The sequence below is a fragment of the Electrophorus electricus genome, chromosome 12 (assembly GCF_013358815.1).
Source record: "Electrophorus electricus isolate fEleEle1 chromosome 12, fEleEle1.pri, whole genome shotgun sequence".
NCBI classification, from domain to species: Eukaryota; Metazoa; Chordata; class Actinopteri; order Gymnotiformes; family Gymnotidae; genus Electrophorus; species Electrophorus electricus.
The window spans coordinates 5,239,713-5,262,566 of NC_049546.1; the positions used below are offsets into that span (position 1 = coordinate 5,239,713).

The window sequence follows — 22,854 nt, forward strand, 5'->3', positions numbered from 1 at the left end:
GTGACACCAGTCCTCCGGGCTGCCACACAGCTGCTCATTAGCAGAGCATGGAAGCACCAACCCCCACATCACGGTCAACAGGGTGTCCACGACGAGTGGGAGATGAGGGCTCGGGTCTCTTCTCACCATATTAAGCCAGGTTTTACGTGGCCCTCATGGCCAACTAAATAAACACTGAACCACGGTTAAATACACACACACACACACACACACACGTGCCATGGAAGAAGCAGCCTGATTTACTCAGGGCCCTGTTTTACAGAAAGAGGCTAGAACTGAAAGAAAACTATTAGGGAACATTTTGCATGTTCTCATGTGCATAATGGGAGCAAAGCCAGGCCAGCTAAATTCATTATTATCCATGTCCTCAATTTCGGTGATTTTGTTCACCAGTAAGATGGCTCGTGGCCTTTGGGGGCTTGCTGCTTTATAGGGTTGAGAGAGCTAGTTGAAGTCTGACCTTTGTGCTTGTCTATCAGTTCAGAGGTGTGCTCTATAACCTCATAGTATTCCCCTAGTTCCAGCTTGCATTGGCAGTAGTTGAGGACCAGAGGGGTAACGAGCTTGCTGAGGTTAACGTAGTCCTCATGTCCTGGCATCTCCTGTACAGAGAAGAGTTAGCACACGGTGAGGAGAGTGATCTGAGCCGATATGACCTCCAACCATAATTCTCCTGCAATCCCCCGATAGTGCCCTCCTAGTACCCACAGAGTAAGTAGGAGAAAAGGCAGCCGTTATAAGGTGTTCATTTCCCCACATGCCTCCATTTGTTATCCTATTGCATGTGGAATAGCCTAAAAATACATTGCAAATTTAATTACCATATTACAAATTTCCCAGATTATCACTAACCCTTGAATTTCCAATCGTATTCACCACTGGGACTGCAATTTAGTCCAAAACTAGCCTTAATCCATGTCCAGAAAGCCCACCTCTTAGATAAATCTGCAATGCATTAAAATATATTTGATTTTCATTCAAGCGCGCCTAGTCTTTTGCTCCTTTTATCCAATAACTGCATGGGCAGAGAGAGTTGTGTTTATAAGACGATTTCTCCCGCTAGCCCCCACGGCCTTACCCGCGACTGCACCGTGCGCAGGAGCAGCACGGCCTCCCTGTACTTCTCAGCGGCTTGGGCGTAGCGGCCCTGACGCACCAGCGCGTTGCCCTGCAGGTGTAGCGAGGGGGCGGCCTGCATCTTCTCGTCTTTCTCCATTAGCCAGGACTCGCGCTCGTAGGAGAGCGGCTCGCCCACCTGAGCGAGGTAGGCGGGGCAGAGCGTGAGAGGCGCGGGACGGGAGCCCGCCACGCACGGCTCATAACGGGAAACCCTCCCCGTACATGTTGCCTGCTTGATGCCATTCTGTTGTGCTCTGCCTTGATTGGTTTACCGGGCACCAAATGTGCTCGTGGTGGTGCCCGTTCTATGGGACAGTGGTATAACTGCTTGCAATGAGGGACATGTACGCGTGCGTTTGTGTGTGTATGTTGCATGTGTTGGGTGTGGGGGTCTGTCATACTGAGATCAGCTCCATGATGAAGATGAGAGGTTGTGGCTCCCTCATCAGCTCATCCAGTTCAGGGAAGCCCGTGGAGTGGCCCGTGAACATGTTTCCCATGCCACACATGTGCTTCTGCCCCTCCAGAGGGTCCTTTCCCTGGGCAGCTAGCCGCATCCCTTTAGACGCGATTGGATAGAGGCCTGTGTGCTGAGCAATCAAAGAAAAAGCTATTTGAGCATCATCGAACTTGCATTTGCTGTGGTTTGATTTTGCTGGTGCAAGCCCATCTAGCTCTCCACAATATAGTCTCATTTTAAATTGTACATGTGTAATTGATTTTTTCTTCCCCAAAACAGAAGAAATTTTGCGGATACTTTAATTGACAGTGTAGGAAGCCAACAGAGGTTGTCTTGTGGCTTAAGAATCAAGAAAAAAAACCAAAACACTCCTCCCTTAAGCAAATGCTAATTAAGATCCTATTTGGACTGCACTAGAACTGGAGTGATCTGTGAGAGGGAGATAAAGGTGGTCTATTTTAAGGATTTTACTTACAATGGCGTCACACCAGAACTCTGCCACCTCACCCAGCCTCATGGAAGTTAACAACACCTCCCACACCTCCATCTTGAACATTTTCCCCACAAAAATTTCCGTAGGGTGTTTGTTTTTGCGGCTGTCGTCAATCACTGTTCTCTCAGAGTTGCTCAGCAGGGTCTGGAAGTGGAAAACCAACTGTGCAGAGAGAAGAGACAGTTGGGCTTAGGAGACAGAAGAGAAACTGAGGTGATGTCTTTCTTTCTAGCCCTGTGCTCGCCACACAAAATGTGTAGCACTTAAATACTTATGTGCCATGGGTGGAGTTTACAAGGCAGAGGACATCCAGCTGTTCTGCCTGTTCCCTTCCTTGTTAAGGCACTTAGTCCTGACCAACCCTGACTGAAATGAGTCACTCTAGTGTGTTGTCCATTTGAACTCCGGGGCTGAAGGCATCCCGACAGGACGAGAACACGTATGGAGGAAGTGGCGCACAGTTGCTGAATAGAGATCTTAATGTTGGCACTGTCGACAAAAATGTTTGTCATCATCTCCAGGCCCGGCGCCATATGGCCGGGACAAGGCAAGTGTGGCTGGAGAGAGAGATCCAGCACAGATCAAAGCCTTATTCCAGTACTGGCACAAAGCAGCATTGTTCAGATTTGTTGGGTTCCCAGCTTCTTGCCTTTTATGAGCCAAATGTTGTTACAAAATAGAAACCAAGTAGCTTTTCATTCTGTAAAACTTACCTACAAAACATTGTAATCAATTTAAGCTTTTACTATAACCATCAACAATAAAGATCTCGCGAAAAGCATTCGTTGCTAGTTCGTATTTGATTAGGGAAGTCTTTCACATTATTTAAAGACCCTGGATCAGTGGTCATGTGTCGTACCTTAGTCCCGCTGGGAAAGTGAGGCAGAGGGCCTTGGCCTCCATGCACTATCTTCTTCTTCACCCCAGGATGCTTGAGGAGATGGCTCTCCTCCATTCTTACACACGTTCTAGCAACTCGACGAGCACTCCGAGTGTCTGGGTGAGGACGTATTGAGGTCGGTTTGCATTTTACGTTCTCTGCGCCCTGTTAATTAGCATGCTGAGGAAGAGAGCCAGCTAGCGTGCGGCAGCTCCAGCGTGGCTTGTCTGCTTTCTGACAGATGGCTGGATTAGAAGGCTGCGGATGGCCACTTTAATCTGTCATGGCTAATCCCCGAACAACCCCCCCCACCCACCAAACCCTACGTAAATCTTTATAATTCTCAGGAAGAAACGGAGGACTGATGTGACCCAAGGGCAGAACTCACAATATGAGGTTAAGATCATTCTGGAACAAAGCAATTCTTGAAGGCAGTGAGACTTGGAAATATAGGGGTACTACAGTTTAAGGGAGATTTAATATTGGCATTGAATGGTGTGGAAATATCTGGTGCTATCTGTAGGGGGCAACTGAAAAGTTAATGGCTGCTGCGAGCATAACTGCGCTAACCCTAATAAAACCACCCAGGCCAACAGAACATAAGGAGATGGAGCAGCTTCAGTGAGCACTATACTGCAATACTTGACTTCCCTGTCACATACCACTGTGAGCATTCTTGTTCCCCTGTCATATTTTATGTTATTATACTATTCAAAGGCTCTAAGCAATATTATAGCCTCTGTATTCCGTTTCTTCAAGGGTGAACGGAGAACTTCAGTGACTGGACACCTGAAAGCACAGCGCACTGTGCAAAGCGAATGTGATGTTTCACTTTTAATCGTTTATTGAAAAGAAAACAGCAGTAACAAAAAAAGGTCAAAAACAAAAGTTCTCACTTCCACCCTTCCAAAACCTTCCTCGGCCAAAAACTCCGCAACATGATCAACGGCGTGAACCTTGGACCTGACTGACATGTGATTACATTAGAATAAATGACTTTAGCTGAAGCACTCTTGCTTCTGGCATGGTTTCATTCATTTAGCAGCAGTGGCCAGACTTGTAAGACATTGCGCTGCCCTCTCGTGGTCATTTCTCGATCAATGAGTCCAGCTGCTCTTGCAGAGAGGCCAGCTGTTGGGAGCAGGAAACGAGAGGTGATTGATAGCTAGCAGCAGGCTAAGTGGAGGATGACAAACGAGACCATTAACGTTATTAGTTTTTGTCCACGTAACAGTTTAAGTAAACAAACACCAGGGATGCTGGAGCAGGGCGGTTAGCCGGACCGTAATGTAGAGGTGTGAAATGTTGGCTGTGCGTGATTGTACCTGCTCCATCTCGCGCTCCTCCTGATGGATGATGTCATTCAGCAGTGCCTGAAAGCGAGTCTGAAATAGAGAGTGAGAGAGAGTGATGAATATGAAGACAGATGGACAGAGACAGACAAGTTTAAAAGAGTTTTTTACAGTGTATGAGAGCAGCCGCGAGAGAGAAAGACACACACTTCAGCTGTCATTTCCTGGCTGTTTGCGTGTACCAGGACTGCTTGTACACAGAACTGGGTTACAGCAGTCCCGAGCCACAGTGATTGGTCCGTTCAGACCAACATGACCTTTCCCCGGCTCTTCTCGCTGCATTGGCGAGCCACAGCCAAAAATGCCACTAAAAACCCGCATGTCCCACCATGTCTTTCAGCTTCCAAACTGTCCCTTAGGAGCGAGTTTTTATGCCTTTTTGTGGTATGCAGAAAAGGTGGCTGGTGATATATCTGCCTTAAAAGACGGCTTTCCTTCAGGATGTGTCTGCGGCTGAAGTTTTATATGTTTTATTCACAACCAATTTTAAAAGGTTACAGTGCACATAAAACCCTCTCTCCAAGGGGCGATTCTGTACGTGTGCAAGAGCGTACGTGCAAGTCTCTGAGTCTAGTCTGTTGTGCGTGCGTGTTCCTGCGCGAGTGGTCCGGAGCCTGTACTGCTGGTTCACCTTTAGGGCCTGGTTCTCCACCTTCATGATCAGGTCTTCCTGGTGCTTCTTGCGGGCGCGCGTCTCCTGCAGCTTGGCCTTGATGGTGTTGATCTGCACCTGGTACTCAGTCACTGCGGATCACGGACAGAGAGGCAGGGCGTGAGCACATGCGCGCAGCTGCTCCGACCCACAGCCTTCACACAGCCGAACTCCAGCAGGCTCGCAACTGGCGGAGCCGCGCACTGGGGAAACACGCCCACCGCTGGCGGGAGAGTTTTTGCATGACAGTATTGCGAACGTGACGGACAGCTTTGACATTTTCACTGACTCTCCTGTCCGTCAAACCTCTCGAGCTCGTTTCTTCCCGCTCCATAAGAACATAGATATGGCATAAATTCAGAAGCACTTAATATTGTTGCAAATGCTAGGAAGCTGTGAAGGGAAACAGCCCGAGGGGATCCTTCAGCATTATTAAAAACCCTGCACTTCATTTCCGAACAGACTTATAGGCTAATCTAAAGCTGACAAGCCCAGTGAAATATGAAACCCAGGCTCTGCTTGTCTCAGAGCTGTACACCAGTGATGCTTTGGCAGAGCTGTCAGACACACATCAGGTGTCCAGCTGGACAGACACTGTCCTTGGGGGAGGGGCCAGAGCTGTCAATCATGGCTGGGCCACGCACACTAGGGGCACCTGACCCACATGTAGCTGCCTGCTTGTCAGCCAAATCACTACTCTGGGGCTCCATCAGCCCTCTGGCTGTCTATTGTAATGAAATACTGATATTTAATTGATCTCTGGCTCCCACTGCCCGAAGACAGGCAGGTGGCTTACCAATTTGGCTGTTCCGGTCGCTCTCGTCCCTCCCGCCATCAGACTCGTTGAGCTTGTCGTTGAGCTGGCCGACTATGTCGTCCTCCGTGTCCATGATGTTGAGGTCTTCGTCCTCGTGCCGGTCAGCCTCGTCCTCCTCATCCTCACTGCTGCTGCTGATGTCGTTGAAGATCTCCCGCAGCTCATCGCGCTGTGCTGGATGGGGGAACAACGACGGGCAAAAGCAACATTCAGAACACCGAACACCTCAAACTTTCCCACGCCAAGGAATTGTCCCCGGAGCCTGAGGCCACACCCACACAGCAGTCAACTTCCAGTGAACGTTGTAATAAAACTGTGTTTTTACATATTGAGTCAATAAATTCGATCATTCATTCACTCAATCAACTAGCATATAGCCGATATACGTTACATTCACACAATACACACACACACAGTCACAGCTTCGTTAGAGAACGAGTGTGTGTGTGTACCTGAGGAGCCATGGCCCTTGTGTCCAGAGGCTCCAGGTGAGGAGTCCAGATTGGACAGAGATAAATTATTATCAGTTTCCTTTGTCTCATCTTCAGCAATAACTTCCCACCCTGACAGCTGGGTTAAGGTTAATTAACCCAATATTGCGTTCTTCAACAATATACAGTGAATTCTAGTTCATCAGTGGCATATAATAATGCTATGCTACTGAGTGTATATATGCTAGACCCAGTGTTTACTATATAACTCACTAAATTTACACTGAACCCAGTTTCAAAATGTATCTGATGCTGGTACTGTGATGCTACAGTTAAAGTATGCAGAGAAACTCTGACACCTGGTGGCAAGGCTGTGCATCGCATCTTCAACTGAACGCTCTGCCATGCAACCACTGTGGTAAACAAATCAAAAGGCAGATCTGGTTCGCTGAGACCGTGCGGATGAGAGAGAAAGCGCAGCGGAGGTATGCAAGGATACGGACACTGACAGCCTCGGAGTCGGTACTCAGGAGCCTCTTCACCTCCTTCTCCACATCAGGGGACTCAATGTACTGCAGGTGACAAAACACATTAACAATTCCGTCTTGGGTACACGTTCACTGAACACCACACCCACCCACAAAACAGACACACACACACACACACACACACACACACACACACACACACACACACACACACACACACACACACACACACACACACAGCAGCTGGCTGCAAGCCACTGTACACATTAGCGATGAAGAGAGGGGGCTGAAGCAATAGCCAACTTCACCTTAAACATGATTTATACAGGCGTAGGAATGGGGGTCTACCACTAACCCACTCACTGTCAAGACAATCAAAAGCATCTTGTAAAACTGGTGTGGTGCACAGTTCAGGTACAAAGAAGGATGAAGGGTTTATTTGCATGTGTACTGCAGCTTTACCCTTGGCCCAGTCATGCCATTTTTTCTTTATTCTTTTCTGCTAAAGGAATGTATATTTGTTTTATTAATTTTTTTTTAACAAGGCTGCTAAAGAATCACCAAAAGGAAAAGTGAGGCAACGAAACTACAACACGGGAGTGGGAGAAACTGTGAGGAAGAGCAAGGTGGATACCTTTTTCTTCGCCGTCTTTCGGAACCTCCTCTTCCTCGTGTTCTTTAGAGGGCAAGTAACTGGAGAAGGAAGCAAGACTGGACAGTAAACGACTTTAATCCATCACTGACAGGTGAATGTGCAGACGGGGGAGGTTTCAGCATTGTCTGGAGCAGCATGGCTGCCTTTATCCGCGCAGGAAGAGGGAGACTCACTGCCATGGTTCCAGATAAACTTCTTGTCTTTGTCTTTATCCTTCTTCTTGTTTTTGGAGTCTGCAGTGCCGGTGGGCTCCTCTAGAGGGGGGTATAGGTCTCCATCGAGAGAACAGACCAGCATCTAAGAGATGCAAAAGTGTGCTCAGACTAATTAAGTCTGGTGGTCATATTCCGCCACAAATTACCAATCTTTTACATTTTTTGCTAGCTCCTCTACATTTAAATCATAAATCATACCATACTGCAAAGCATGAAAGCTAGGATTAATGTTTTTAGCTTTTTATGTGGAAAGACATTGCCTGTAACATGACACAAGGTGTTGATTTATGGTGCTCTGGCTACCTGGCAGATATCGGCAGTCTTGTAAAAGGTCTTCTTGTCAACTGTTTTTAATGATTCAAGGATGCAGGGCAAATCCACCAGTTTACAAGCTAAAGGAACACGGTCCACTCTTACAATCCCATGACGGCCATCAGCTAGGAATCGGGAATAGGAATTAGAAAAATGCTAATAAAGGCATAACATTCTTACATCTTATAAAACATACTGCAATGACAAAGGACCTTGTAAAAAATGGCATCATGCTCAACAAGTTAAATAATGAAAAAAATGTAAAACCTGTATACAATGACTACTCTAACTGATGATAAAATGTTTTTTTTAAATGTGCTAAGAATCACTGATATTTACACAAAACCTTTGCCTACAGGAGTTCTCAAGAGTTCTCAATCCCACTATCCCATATCAATCTTTCTCCAACTCATTTTGGATTGTGTGCACATACCATGCAGTTCTATAGTCAGTCTGTCTTTAAGATTCATGCTCCCAGACTGGGCAATCCGTCTCACCGTGGAGGCGTACTCCTACAGAGGGAGACATAAACCCACGGTTAGCAGGACATCCTGTGTTGTTTAAAAGCAGACATTCAGTGCATTATCCTGAATGGGTCAATGAAACACTAATTACAACGTGGCTATTCAAGCGTGGCGGTGTCACAGATTTCATAATAGTTGTTTTATTTGTCAAGAAGGTGACCTCAGGCTGTCTGTGAACAAATGTCTGCAGACAGTGTGACCCTCAATGGATACAGCATTCACGTATCACTGTAATATTACAGTGCTCAGTAATATTACACAGAGCAAAGTAAAAACATGTTGCACAGTCATATCTGATTACAAAGCATTCTGATTCAGGAACTAGAATCTGCTAACAGTTATCTCAGTTTACTAATTCACAGCAAAGAGAACAGGATCCTTTAGGTTTTCGTTAAAGTTGGCAATAAGACTCGCCTGTGGCCTACTTCTGAACAGCGCAAAGGAAATGCCAGCAGCTCATCTGCAATGTTCACATCATTGTGTAGACCCCATTACCCCAATGACAGCATGGCCTCAGACCAAATCCCTTTGCTTACCCAACATCTGATCTAATGTTACTTCTGCTTTGCCACACTGGAACATTTCCGAGGTTGGAGTTCAGCCACAAGGATTTTGACTTCATTATTTAAATCAAAGAATATGTTCTTATTTCTGTAATACTGTGGGCAAAGAGTAGATCTATTGTGAGTCACTTGGCTATCACTGTGCCCATTTAGAGCAAACATCACTCTTAGAAGTTTAGATTTGTAATGTTGCAAATATTAAAGAAAGCAAAAAAGTTTTCTTGGTCAGGGGTAGCTCAGTGGTTAAGGTACTTGACTGGTAATCAGCAGTTTGCCAGTTCAAGCTCCAGCACTGCCAAGTTGCAACTGTTGGGACCCTGAGAAGACTCTTAGCCTCAAATGCTCCAATTGTTTTCAGTTATAATTTTAAATCACTTTGCATAAAAACATCAGCTAAATGTAAGTTTCCATGACTAACAATGGCAGCATTTAAAAGACATCTAAATGTTGACGAGTCATTTTGGTTACCCAACAAGATGAATTACAAACTCTCACATAAAAGAAAAAAATAATCAAATGAATGAATGCACTTGCTATAACTTTTTTATTTAATCAGCACTAACATAGAATGACTACAACTACTGTTGTGTTAAAATAGCCAAATAGCCCAGTGTCTTCTCTGCATTCCTGTGGCCTTTAAAATACATTCAGTGTGCTTTAAATCTATCCCTGCAGCCAGGATACACAGACCCACTCTGACATATCTGGACAACCAAACCAACTACACTTGTGTGATATTTTAATAACAATTCAGCCTGGTACCATTAAATGTCTTTCTGCACTGGCCTGCTTCAGAGCAAAATATTTTTGGTTAAGAAGCAGAAGAATGACCTAAACAGGCAATGTTAAAGTTGTTAATTACACAAGCTGATCCAAGACATCCATTATTAATGTAATGTTAATTAACAAGGGTGTTTGAATTTCAGTGGAAGTAAACAAGCAGGAATTGTATATGATTATACACCACACTTGCTATCTGCAAGACATCCAATAAAATCTGCGGCATTCATTTATGCTATTCAATTTTAAAATATTACCTGAGGAAGCCGCAGAACGAACTGACTCTCCAGCTCATGAGGAGCGTCTTCCTTGTTTTTGGAACCAACTTTTCCGACTGGAAGAGAGAAACTCTTAAAACAACCCAAACATATACACTCCTAAAACCAGCTCCTTTAGCACCTAACTAGTACAAAAGGCTATCAGCTTGGAAATACAGGAAGGGCAAGAAAAATGAAAAGAGTTACTCAATAAGGAGCAGAGCCACACTTTGCATTAAAAACCGTTTCTGTCTTCCTTAGAATGTCATGCAAGTCTTAACTGTGTTGTGTGATCCTGGATTGCTCTTCGAGACGAAAAGTCTTTGTGTTTTTTTGGGTGAATGTGTTGGACATCTTTATATTCTTTTCCATCAAAGTTCAATAATGTTTACATGTGCCGCCCGGGGAAGCCCATTTGGTGAAGCGTGTTTGACTTCATACCGATGTTTAAGAAACTATTCTAGTATTTGTTTATCACTGTGAATGTAACTATTATCATCTCGGAATATAAAAACCATGTTTTATAACATGTAATAGAAGTGATGGCCTGATAGCATCCTTTGGCTTTCCCCAAACATAAATGTGCCGATATGGTGAAAGGCGAATTTTATATTAGCTTGCTAGATTATATCAGACCGTATCACCACCCGCTGACATTTTAACCTACGAATGTAGGTTTTGAAATGTCAAATCTAACCTAGACAGCTAGAGTTATCTATGCTAGCTAGCTAGCTAGCTAACGTAACATGAGACAGGGAAAGAGCACAGATACACTTTTATCATGTAACGTTAGCTAATCTTTGATGAGTTGCTGTTGAGTTTGGGGGGGTTGGTACTGTTAGGTTTCAGCACCGAGCTCTTGTAAGCTTCTAACTAAGTAGCTAGGTTAGCTTAGCTAAGTTATATTTATAACAACCTTCAAATACGAGCCCCGCGAATGTCTAAACACTGCTTTAAAAGCAACGCGACTGCGGCTAACTAAGTTACCCACCTTTAGTTTTTGATGTCATCTTGATCCTTCTTGTTCACTTGGTCTTGTTTGACTTCCCTCGGTTGAAGACTCTTTATTTGTGTAAATTGTTTTTAAGGTAAGCTGGCTAGGCTTAGACGCCACTTCTGTTCTTCCACCCAGCCAAAGACCCAACCCAAGTATGTGTTATTATACCGCCATCTGCTGCTTTGGCTGTTAGAAACCAAACAAAGCAAGAGGTAGAAAAGATGTGGCGAAGGCAACGGAAAGGGGGCGTGACCACCAAACTGAGGGAGAAACCAAGTTGAACTTTAGATGCAGTTTGCTTGCAGATGACAAAGGACCTCTGTCTGAAATATGGACAATATATACATACTTAATGTACATTATGAAATGGCATTTTTGTTTTCCAAATGTGTGATAGCTAGTAAAACCTCAGAACTCTCCACAAGGTTTGTTTTGTGAAGAGGCTGAAAATATTCAACATGATATGACTTCACTGAACAGAAACCCCATTAATACCTACATCTTTTGAGTCATCAGCAGGGACAGGGGAAAGTACAAAATGCAGTAATCAAAAGAAGCTTGGAAAAATGTACTATGTACAATTTTTTCTTTTTTACTGCCACAAATATGTTTAAACACAATTTTATTCAGTGGCCCGGGACATTTGCACAGTAGGATACTGGATAAAATGCCCTACAGAACAAATTGTAACTTCACTTTGGTGTTTAGCATTTTTGCTAAGCTATATAAGAATATGATGCTACAGCTTTGCTCGGAAAAATAGAAAAATACTTAAAACAGAAGTATTTTAGGTCTGAAATGTGTCTAATTGATTTGTATCCCCGCACTGCATAATGTGTGCATCACCCTTTGAATTGTCAGCTCGTCTCGCACCACCTAGCACGGCAATAAAATAGCATGAAAGCCTATCTGTTGTTAGCTAGACAAGTCGCTACTCCTAATTTTAACTAATTAGATAGTCACATAGATTTGTTCAATGGCGAAACACTTTATTAAAAGTAACAACATAACGGAAACACTTTATTAAAAGTAACAACATAACGTACATATATTATACTTTAAAGTAATTATTAGGTTGGCTAGCTAGCGTAGCTCGCTTTTCTAACATCCTATGCTAGCTAGCCAACTAACCTAGCTAATTTAGTTCGCTGGCTAGCATTTAACCATATTTAAGAGAATATCTGTACTTCATGAAAACAAATAAACTACAAATAATCATATCAGTATGAATGTAAGAATAATTTTTGGAGGTCTACACATCTTCCCATATGGTCTAGCGGTTAGGATTCCTGGTTTTCACCCAGGCGGCCCGGGTTCGACTCCCGGTATGGGAATAAAGTTTTTAATGCATACATACAACAATTTAGGACGTCTGTATGTTTCGTGGTGACTGTATTTCAAGTGTAATACCAAACGGAAGTGGCAATTAAACAAGACATCGTAAAATATTGGTGGGAAAAAGCGTATTTTTTTTTGTGTTTTAGATCATACACTCCAGGCATGTACGTTGTGATTACCCAGACATTTTGAGCCAAACCTTTAAACTAGTGACCCTAAACGTTATTTTATCTTACTATCGAATTAACTGTTGTCGAATCATTAAATTTCTCAGCACGGAGGAAAAGTTGTAAATCTGCAATAGCGTATAATAAGTAGTCGTACAGTAATGACGTTTTGGAATAAGTCTCGTATTATTTTGTTCCGTACATGCAGCTAAAATCACTTTTTTTTCTGCACTCTAGCTGTCCCGTTACACGACACGCACCAAACCGTGCTCCCTGCGCCAGCGCTGGCCAATCAGTTTGCAGGGAAAACGTGACTGCTAGGAATTCCCCACACGTCGGCTTTCGGCGAAAACAGTGTAACCTTATGTCAGGCACGGGGTAGTCGCGTAGCCAGCAAACTCACCAGCGCGAAAGAGAAGCGCAGGCGAAGGCTCTTCCTAAACTGGACAAAGGATACGGGATAGTAGAGAATGACAGCATTCCCTGGAGTAGTTTGATCAGAAGTGGGCACCGTGCATCCATCACACCAGCAGGCGAGACGTGAACCGCTGAAACGTTTGTTTTTACACGACCGTGTTATCAGGATACACGGTAAGTGTTTTTCTTAGTATAGCAACGCGGAATCAACAAAACACAACGTCGCATTTTTTCCCATCATTAAAATTACCACAATCATTTCTTAAGACATTCATTACTTTTTTTTCAGCGCACGATACTAAACTAGATCATTTGATAAATGAACGAAAGATCCTTAAAATACCATATAACCTTTAAAAGGGATGCACTTCCAAAGTAGCCTTATAATCATAAATACAAACAGCAGTTGTTTATATAGCATATTATAGCATATATTGTTTATATACTTTTCTAGACTGCAGTTTTATTTAAGATGCCCTTTTTACGGTCTTAATTCACTGAGCCGGTTGGAGGTGAAACGGTCCACGAGTTAGTGCGTGATCACATGAAATAAAACAAGTAAAAGACTTAACACTGTTGTCCTCACTTGACAGCATCTAACAAGAATAGCCCTAACTGCACTTGGCTCTGCCAGCACGATGAAGGCCGTATGATCCAAGTGAATGGTTCAGTGGGAGCCTTGTTTCAGGCGCGCAGAGCCCTCCAGAACCCCTGGGCACGAAAATATCGCACTGGGTTTTCACATTGTTGGCGATCAGTATAAATACGCTGACAATTGTTTATACGTTAATAGTGTTCATTTGCAATTTGTTGTTAAAACACGATTTTCCACTGTGTCATACGGACATACTGGTTTTAAAAACTAGTAGTGCTGTGTACTAAAGGACTGGTCTATTTGGAAATATTATAAGTTAATAAAAAATGTCATCATATAAACTCATTTTTGGTGATGAAGGCCTCTGTTGAGAGTTTTCTTAAGTGCACTGATGCTTAGCCCATCTGCTAACTGTCTAAATGTTTGCCAGATGTTTACATTTTTAACTGGGATGCTGGCCTTTTGGGACATGTTGGAAGCTAAAGTATCTTTTTGGGGGGTGAGTGGAAATAAGAATGAGTTGTGTTATCATGTTACAGGAGTTTTCGGTATTAGTCTTCTCTGAACGGCCTGTATGCAGAAAAGATGACATCAACTGGCTTTGATGGCCCCCACCCATTACTGCAATCCCCCAACATCCCAGAGGTCCTAAGATAGCTGGAAATTTCAGTCTTCTGAAACCAATTATCCTCAATAAGAGACTCTAAATATACCCTCAGCAGTCTAGTTGCTCTCTGGGTCTTGGGGAAATGCATGCCTTTAGTTCACCCCCCCCCCCCCCCCCCCCCCCCCCCCCCCCTGAATTTTTCTTTGGTATTCCTTTGTGCTTCAACAGTCATGTGCAGTAACACTGTTTCACCTTACATCTGCACTGACAGAGGGACTGGCCTTACTTAATCAGGCTCATGTTTATGGTGTCGCCAGATTAGAATGGGATGTTTTTGCGCCACCTCTGTCAATAGGGAAACTGGAATTCCCTTATACTCGGCTTGGTCCATATGACACTGATGTCACCCTCAGCAGAGATCAGATCGAGGAGCTGACGAGTGTTAGTGGACAATAGAAGGAGGCCTGAGTCATTGCACTCTACTTGAGTGCTTGTTTTCAGGGCTGTAGCCTGATGGTTTGGAAATCGTATAAGATATGAGCTAATGGTCTGGCTATTGATTTGTCTACTCATTTGAAGACATTCGTCTTTATAAAGCCTCCATCCAGGAACAGCATGGCCATGGCACCCCTGTCTCAGAGTAGCATAGCAACATGAGATGACTCCTCATAGACCAGTACAGCTTCGGTTAGATGTCTGTAGTTAGAAGGAGGTTCTTTTGAGGGGACATGGTCTCCATTATGTCTGAGGTTGTGCGATCGTTGGTTTTGCATGTACAAAAATTAGCCAGTAAATAATACAAAAGTTAATGCTAAATGCTGCAAAGATGTCTCAAATCTTTTACTGTGATTAATGAATTTACACTATAGCTTCCACAAGGTGGCATTGTTCAAATATAAGCTTATGGTTTGTCATATGAGCGAAGCATGAAAGAGGATTTGACATTATGTCAATTTCAGTGTTGCATCATTTTAAAGGAGAAGAGAATTACGGAGAATTACTGAGAATGATTAAGATCAGCTCTCAAGAGTTTTTCACTCTGCAGTTTGTCTTTAAGACTTTTTTTGTTATCAGTCAAAATAAAATTGTTCACTTTATTATTCAATGGTACTTTTCACTTGTTCCAGTTGTAACAAGCAAAAGCAAACAGATTTCTTGTAATTCTTTCACAAAAGTGTAGAAACTTTTGTCCAGTTCTTCTTGTTGTCAACACCTGGAAGTTTGTCACCAGACTTTTCAGATAGGCTGTGGGTCTGTGCAGCCTGTACAAACTCAGAGCTTAGGGAAATTCCACTTGTAACTTCATGTGTTTTGCAGTTCACCTGCTGTTGTGACAGGAATTCATCATAGGCGTGGCCTGTTACAAGAAAATCCGTATCCAGACATTCACACAAGTGCCTACTTTGACATTGATACCACCAGTGCTAAAGTTTGTGTACTGGTTATTCTCTACGTGTAATTTGCTGCTCTAAGCTTCTGCCTCCTGTTTGATTCTTGCAACATTTTAAAAATGTTCTCAAAATTGTTTGGTTTCATAAAACCTAACCAAAAAGCTAACCAAAATACAGCAGAGGCAGGGCTATTCTCTAGTTTACGGTTAAGATGATCTGAGCACTGTGTTGTTTTTGGGAGAACCAGGGCCAAGATAGCTCAGACATATCACTGTGGAGATGAGCAGCCCTGAACCCTCCTTGGGTACATGATGGTGTCATCTGAGGCATTGTAGCTATTCAAGGCTCCAGTGCTCATCCTTGACTCGCTTTGTTGTGACTGACGAGAAACATGAAGGGCTCAACTGCTGTTTTTGTAGCAGCCGCACGTTGTAATTAATGGCTACAGTGGCAGAGAAGTGCTCTCGAATCTGCGTTAACCATAGAGCAGCTCCATTGATCTGAGAGGACATGCTAGTAGGCCTGGTTCATGCAGACTAAAATGATCTTTGCAATAATCTGACAGTGTCACTACCATGGGATTACGGTTTTACCAGAATCTGGGTTGTTCATCTGCAAAGACAAAAGGATTTCCACACTTGTTTTATAATTGATGTGGTAAAACTGTAAAAACAAAGGTTTTAGTCTCTGGTTGTTTCAGCACTTACTATGCTGTCTCTGGGAAAATGGAATGTACAATTTTATGATCACAGTACTTCATAGGCCATGGAAAGCTGTTGTTTAACCTGTGGTTAAGGCCCTTGACAATTATGTTCTGAATTCATCTTGTACTAATGATAACAGGACCACTACATTGCAGGGTATGTTGACTAAGGTCAAAAAAGATAGCAACAGTTTGTTTGCATATGTTCCTAATAACAGCTGCTCATATTTAAGCAAGCAACATTAATATATATAAATTAGTCCATGTTTAATTGGCTGTACCACAAAGCTATTTTAATCAAGGACAACATTTATTTAGAAAAAGCCTATGATCATAATAAAAGGAGCAGATACTTTGGAGCATATGTAGTGTTTAAGATGATGTCTTAAGTGAGCTCCTGAGATGAATCTATTAAGTTTATTTAAAATTGAGACTACAGGCTAATTTGTGTACTGTGACAGTTTGTAGGGGAGGAGAATGCCAGCACTGTAAGCCAGCCTTTCAGTGAACGTGTAAATCAGGGTTTTCAATTCAGATTTTCTCTCTCTAGACAGCATAGGAAATTAAATTATGCTATAAAACCCTAATGCAATTATTTTCCTCTGTTTATTTAGTTTGGTTGTTAGTTGTTCAGCAGTTCAGAATAAAGGCTCAGACCACCTTCAGGCTTTTTAAATCATTTAAAAGTATAATGCGCTCTGGTGCTTGTAGTTTCATGGTGCCGACCAACCGAAGGCTAAATCATGCCGTGAAATAGGTATGTCCTCTCGACATCCTTTCTGTTTTATATCTTAGCAGAGGTCTCTGATGACAATGGCCTCGACTCAGATATACAACAAGTTTTTGATTGATTCAGAATCTGATTATGTGGTTAAACAGTGTCAAGTACCTTTGAGTTTAATAGTCTGTATTAAACTTTGTGCAGGGTACTGGTAGCTGAAGTAGTATAGAAAAAGTTGTGATGTGAGCGGGGTTGGAATGTTGGCCTTACGTTTTGTTTAATGTTTAATGGCTTGACGTTTTGTGAAGAGTGGGGTAAGGTGTCATTTGGGCAGTAACCTAATTTGCCTGTACAAAATCAGCCGCATCTTCACCTGACTTTTATGAGGATAATGAACCTTTGCAGCTCATTAGAACAGTAATAGTCCCTAACCCGTAGAACCAAATGTCTGCCAGAAAAGGCAATCTCTTTAATTTAATCATCTCAGGGTTTTCCAGACTGTAGTTATAACAAAAGATTCAGTGAAATAATTTACAGAAAACAAAAGAGATGCCCTTTTTTATTGTAGTAACATTTCAAAATTGTATTTATTTAAAGTTACCAGTTAAATATTGTTAATCCAAACCTCTCCATAGGTTATTTGAGAATGTGGTGAAATATGTCCCCAAATCTTTTGTAGTGTGGTCCTTTCAGATCTTCCTATTTCTGCTTAAATGCACCTGGAACGGGCACGAACGTAACATGATAACATACACGTTTGAACAGAACACTAGATCCCCTCTACAGAGGCAATAGTTCATAATTCAGCAGGGTCATTTCCACTGGGTTCTCTCTCTCTGTATGAAAACCATGAAAACATTTTTCAGTATATATTCTACTTTTAATTTGAAGTATTGAGAATGTTCACTTAGGGAGTGTCTTTGTTTACCTGTCCAGAACCACAGTCCGTTTATCACATTGCGGGCAAAGCAGGCAGTGACTCAGCACCTCTAAGCAGTTTCCATGAAATTCCCACCCACTCGCTCCTTTAAGTAGTTGGGCTACATATACCATACCAATTACCTCATCATTTTTGTCATGCTTAGTCAAAGCCTGTCTGTTTTATAGGTTTGTTAAAATTAGTTGTTTTCAAGGGCTCCAGTACACCCACATTTCTTTGCAGCTTGCTGCCTAGCATTCTGTAAATACTTTGCTTTTTTTGTAAAATCAAGCAGGGGGCATATTAGACCTTTTTAGGTCAAGCAGCTATAAGACTCACAGTATCCCAAAGGAAATCTTTGAGAAACGTCAGTGCCGCACACTGGCTCCTTCAATGACAAACTACGTAATTTGTATAAGTCACCATGCCCGTGTGTGTCTGTCATCCTCTTTTAAGATGACCTTCTTGGCCGTCTCAGGGGGTTTAATTAAAACGCTGTGTAGCCCTGTCTCTCTGTCCCTCCAGTGCTGCTATAAGCCCTCTTTTTTTTAACCCACTTTCTCTCAGCGACAAAAGGAAGAATGCCACCCGACTGCTGTGTTGAGCACCTGAGCGATAATGCTAAACCTGAAATACTATTTGACTTTCATGCCGCAGATGGAGGGTTGTGTTTCTGTGCCAGTATATCAGCCCCCTTCAAAGAAGCATCAGCATGCGTATATTAAAATAATATTCACACGTCAGGCTGCAGTTCCAATTGTAATTTTTCTTTTTTTGTAATATGTATGTTTTTGGGTAACCTATTTGCAGTAGATTTGCTAAAGAGAGAAGAAGACCATCACTGTGGATGTGAACCACACCACTGAGTTGGACCAACGTGTGGTGTCTGCGCTTTAAACGCGATATATGGCAGAAAACAGGACCTTTGTGTGGAGTCGCTCTGTTTAGCTTGGACGGTAGCTCAGTTCTACTGAGTCGCCTTTATTTTTAGGTTGTAAAGGAAAGGTGTGTCTTTGCACTTAGCCAGCATGAGCACATGATCAGTGCCTGCTTGCATGAGGGCAGTCCAACTCTCTTCATGTTTTCTTAGAGAGTTTGCAGTTTAAAATATCATATTACATGGTTCAGTCAATATATCCAGTTTCTGCAGTTAGTGGAAATTCTTATACATTTAGAATTTACAGTGCCTTTATATTGGGAAAAAAAAGGAAAACCCCACTATCATTTACTCTTTACATTACTTATGTTCCTGGGAGCTGTTATGAATATTCCTATGCATAATATTCAGAGTATAGTGTAATCTTTGGCACAGGTGTTTGAATGGAACACACTACACTCTTGTCTCTTTTTTTGCCTGACTGCTGCATAAACCATTGTCATTCCAGCAAAGATAAATATTCAGTTGAATATGCCCTTTTAGAAGTCTGGCCTGGATTAAAATGGACAACTTGTGAAATGTTTGCCAAGTTAGTGAAAATGCCATGAGATTTTATATGAGATAACGTTTTTTTGAGTTGTTAGATTAGTTTTTAACAAAATATTGTAAATATATTTTTTTAAGATTAGAATACTAGATAAATCTGTTGTTATTCAAAAAGTGTAATCTAATCTGATTAGTTCAGGACTAATCTACATTCCTTTAAACAGATTTGTTTGAAAGTTTTTGAAAAGTGTACTTCATAAATTAACAGATAATATACATCATGGGTGGTGCCTCTCTAAATCTATTTTTAGGATTTCAGATTGAAAAAAAGTTCTGTGAATTTTGAAATTTCATTAATCAAACTTCATGAAATCCATTATTACTGTAATAAAAGAAGTGGTAAGATATTAGACATTGGGTATGTTTTCTAACTTTTATCTATAGATGTGTTTTCAAAATTTTCTATATTTATTTCCTTTTATTTGGTCAATTGGAATTCATTGTGGTAAACTGTTTATATCTAGACTAATAGATAGTCTGCCTAGACGCATTAGTTATTTTCCTGCTAATTCAAGAGCTGTTTTGTCTTACTGAAGCAGGTGCTTACTGACCATCTTAGACTTCACAAACTGGTGACAAAATGACCAAATACTGATCATTCTCCCAATCCTCAGCCATTATATTTTATCCTTCTCTGAGGCAGGTCTTCACTTGCAAACCCGTTTTGGACTGTAAGAAGCATTCTCTGTGCAATACATAATGTGCTTAATCTGACTGACTCATCTTCTTCAGTGGTATTTGAAGAATACAGCCATCAGATTGCAGGTTGCCTAAGATATTCCATGGCTCTTGCTCCACAACTGCTTTCAGATGTGTTTAAGTAGCCTCTACTAAAGGCAGGTAATCACCAGTAAGTCTAAAGTGGAAGGCTACCATAGTCTGCAGGGACTCAGCTAAATTACTGTTCATTTTCTGTATAGTATACGTTTGTCTAGGCTATATATACTCAAATGCAGTGTCTTTACATAAACATCTCTGATGCATCTTAGTTCTTCTTACACAGCTAGGCCACAGACCCCCAGCTTCCTGTTTGTCGACTGGCTTGTCTCAGATAAAGACACCCGGCAAATGCAAGTGCTTAGTGCGCATGCAAGCACACGTGTGAAGACATACAAATGCAAACACAAGCACAAATACAAGCAAGCACACAAATGCTGACAGGCACAGACAGAATCCAAATACGCTTACACAGAACACTGTGAAAATGGAGATCTCACTGTGCTGGAGACAGAGCTCAACATAAAAAGAGAATTCAAGAGGATGCCATTCTCCCAGTAAAAAAAAAAGGGACAAAAACCACCCCATCAGACAGACACTAGATATATTATTTAATCCCACCCCTCAGGTGAAAGCAACCATCCCGAATATTTACAATTTGACCACGGGCTGGAGACCCTGCAGTAGATTGACATAAATTGGCTCTCCAGGCCTTCTTGAGATGAACAGGTGCAGAAGTGTTCATCACCAGGGAAACCAAGACCTGAGCACAGAGGTCCAGGCTGTCAACAGACTTTGAGATGTAGACATTGAGTCTCACACCCGAACCAGGTGGTAGGCCCTAGCAATTTTTAACTCTCGACTCACACACACTTCTACAAATTTCTAAGGAGAGATTGAATTAGACATGTTTGGTATTTACAGGCCTTGCAGGTGTTGTGCTCTGTGTCGAGAGGCACATGGTGAGCAGTGTTCTTTCCCCAAGGAGATCAGGTGGGGATAGGCTCTCCAGATTTCTAACCTATGGACTCTTGCTAAGAGGCCACTTCCCTGGTTTTACTTTTTGTTTTGCCCTGTTCTTTTTACGTTACTGGAAAAAAGACATGATCAGGATTTAAAAAGAGAAGAGTTTCAGTGGATATAATGACCCCAGAGTCATTTTATTACTGAATCTTGAAATAAAGCTCATTCTAAAAGAAGCGATCCCCAAGCCTAATCTGCTCTAAACACTCCCACCTAGCAGAAACGAGTCTTTCATCTTTTGGCATTGCTCAAGTAGTAACCTGATTGTTACTTTGTCCTGCTCTCCCCTCCCCCACCATAATCCCCAGCCAATCGAAACCAACAGTGGATCTCACCTGAAGGGATTTACATTTATGTTCGGCCCTCTTAGCTGATTGGCCAGGTAAAGGCACTCTGCTTCATAGCTTGCCTCCCAGTGGTTGCTTTGGTTGATGACTCAGACTAAGAGAAGCAGCAAGTCACTTCCACGCATTTCTCTTTGGCAAAAAAAAAAGAGAAAAAACCCCCAGAAACTGCTCAGCAGCCATTGTGCTCTCTGTCTGTCTTTTCTTTAAACTTTATCTACCATTGATGTGAGTGGACAGATAGAGGGCAGGCCAGTGTTCAACACATTCAGCATACCTCTCTGCTTGCTCTAGACACACCCTTGGATATATTTTTTTTTCGCTTGCCACTGTTCATTTTTTTAACGCTTAGTTTTGTTGTAATTCAGACCTGACAGATCTTCTACTACAGACATGGAGTGTGACAAAAAAGACCTATTTTGCTGAGGTTAGTGAAAAAGTAAGGTTTTACTTAATAGTTTTTAATCTTTTTATTTAGTTTGGTTGATATGTCATCAAATTTATTGAGTTATTTGTTTATAGTGTTATTGAACCTGAAACCTGACTAATGTTAGTAAATCTTTTTATTTATTCTTTTTGTCTTTATGAACTGTGAGGTTTGATCGAATTCTGTGGCAGCATTAATTAAGAAATTGTATATCTTTTAATTCAATACAATTTTTGTAGGCTTACCTTTTGAAATATACATTACATTTCACGTTGAGTGTCTTTGCCTTATATGGTTTGCTAGAACAAGGCAGGGAATCGTGTTTTGCAAGCCTGTTGACCAAGCCCATGTGACAGTTAGTATTAGGAGTTTCTGTGTGGACATAATTCTTCCTGGCGCCTAAAATTTTTAATATGTGCAATATGCAAATTAGCCTGTCACATGCTGCATGAAACAGTAGAATGCCAAGTCTGAATGATGCCATTATTTTCTATGAGCTTTGCTCGTCTGTATGGTGTTTCATTCTGCTGTTAGAGTACATCATGGCCTCTGGCCTAGAGTTCTGTTCAATTTCGTCTTATCACGATCACATCAGATCACAGGAGTCTTGGTTGAATGTTGCTCATCCTGTTATGCTGAAGACCAGCAGGTTTACAACGGGATACAAAGGTAAATGACACACCACGTGAAGTTGTGCCCTTAGAACGTTCTGTGTTTAGAGTTCATACGTTATATAGGCCACTTTTACTTTGAATAGATGGACTCTGACATTGATTTCATTTTTGTGCACTTGAATGTGAGGCTGGGCTTCCTCTTTCATAATAACGTGTTCCTCTTCTCGCCCCCATGCCAAGGAGGTTCAGTACCTTCCATTCTTCGCACAAACGACGCCGGCTAAATTCACGCTAAGTCGCATCAGAAAACGCCATGACCTAACGACATTTAGGAACTGTGCCAAATGCGATGTTGACAGAGCACATGAATTTAAAAAAAATAATTTGGTTATT

At 42.1% G+C, this 22,854-nt stretch overlaps 3 protein-coding genes and 1 non-coding gene across 4 annotated transcripts in view; 2 read left to right on the forward strand and 2 right to left on the reverse strand.

Moving 5' to 3' along the window:
- The window catches only part of LOC113580366 (aryl-hydrocarbon-interacting protein-like 1), a 10,530-nt gene extending 7,503 nt beyond the window's left edge, over positions 1–3,027 (reverse strand). Inside the window, exons 1-5 of the mRNA XM_035532355.1 lie at positions 2,932–3,027; positions 2,055–2,261; positions 1,521–1,709; positions 1,079–1,255; positions 461–602 (exon numbers count right to left, since the gene is read on the reverse strand). Of these exons, the coding sequence (XP_035388248.1) occupies positions 461–602; positions 1,079–1,255; positions 1,521–1,709; positions 2,055–2,261; positions 2,932–3,027 (811 nt within the window). The remainder of the gene's footprint in view (positions 1–460; positions 603–1,078; positions 1,256–1,520; positions 1,710–2,054; positions 2,262–2,931) is intronic.
- Positions 3,028–3,755: 728 nt separating this feature from the next.
- Positions 3,756–11,167, reverse strand: taf7 (TAF7 RNA polymerase II, TATA box binding protein (TBP)-associated factor). Its single transcript, XM_027014867.2, has 12 exons — positions 10,990–11,167; positions 9,999–10,075; positions 8,308–8,386; positions 7,866–7,999; positions 7,521–7,644; positions 7,327–7,385; positions 6,704–6,776; positions 6,226–6,336; positions 5,753–5,947; positions 4,936–5,048; positions 4,278–4,337; positions 3,756–4,083 (listed from the first exon to the last, which is right to left on the reverse strand). Exons 1-12 carry the CDS (start codon positions 11,006–11,008, stop codon positions 4,039–4,041), a joined length of 1,089 nt encoding a protein of 362 aa, XP_026870668.1. The 5' UTR covers positions 11,009–11,167; the 3' UTR covers positions 3,756–4,038.
- A 1,090-nt stretch (positions 11,168–12,257) lies between these two features.
- On the forward strand, positions 12,258–12,329 carry trnae-uuc. Its single transcript has one exon. It is a non-coding gene; the product is annotated as a tRNA-Glu (tRNA).
- Positions 12,330–12,851: 522 nt separating this feature from the next.
- Positions 12,852–22,854, forward strand: part of elf1 (E74-like ETS transcription factor 1) — a 31,404-nt gene continuing 21,401 nt past the window's right edge. The window contains exon 1 of the mRNA XM_027014879.2: positions 12,852–13,091. The gene's annotated coding sequence lies outside the window, so the exon portion shown is untranslated. The remainder of the gene's footprint in view (positions 13,092–22,854) is intronic.

Bases quoted from the DNA above. Each gene is read 5' to 3' on its own strand.
- taf7 (XM_027014867.2), bottom strand. The intron at 6,777-7,326 runs GTATCCACCTTG...TGTCACCTGCAG, and splicing joins GAAAGACGGCGAAGAAAAAG to TACATTGAGTCCCCTGATGT. The intron at 4,084-4,277 runs GTACAATCACGC...TGCTCCCAACAG, and splicing joins AGGAGCGCGAGATGGAGCAG to CTGGCCTCTCTGCAAGAGCA.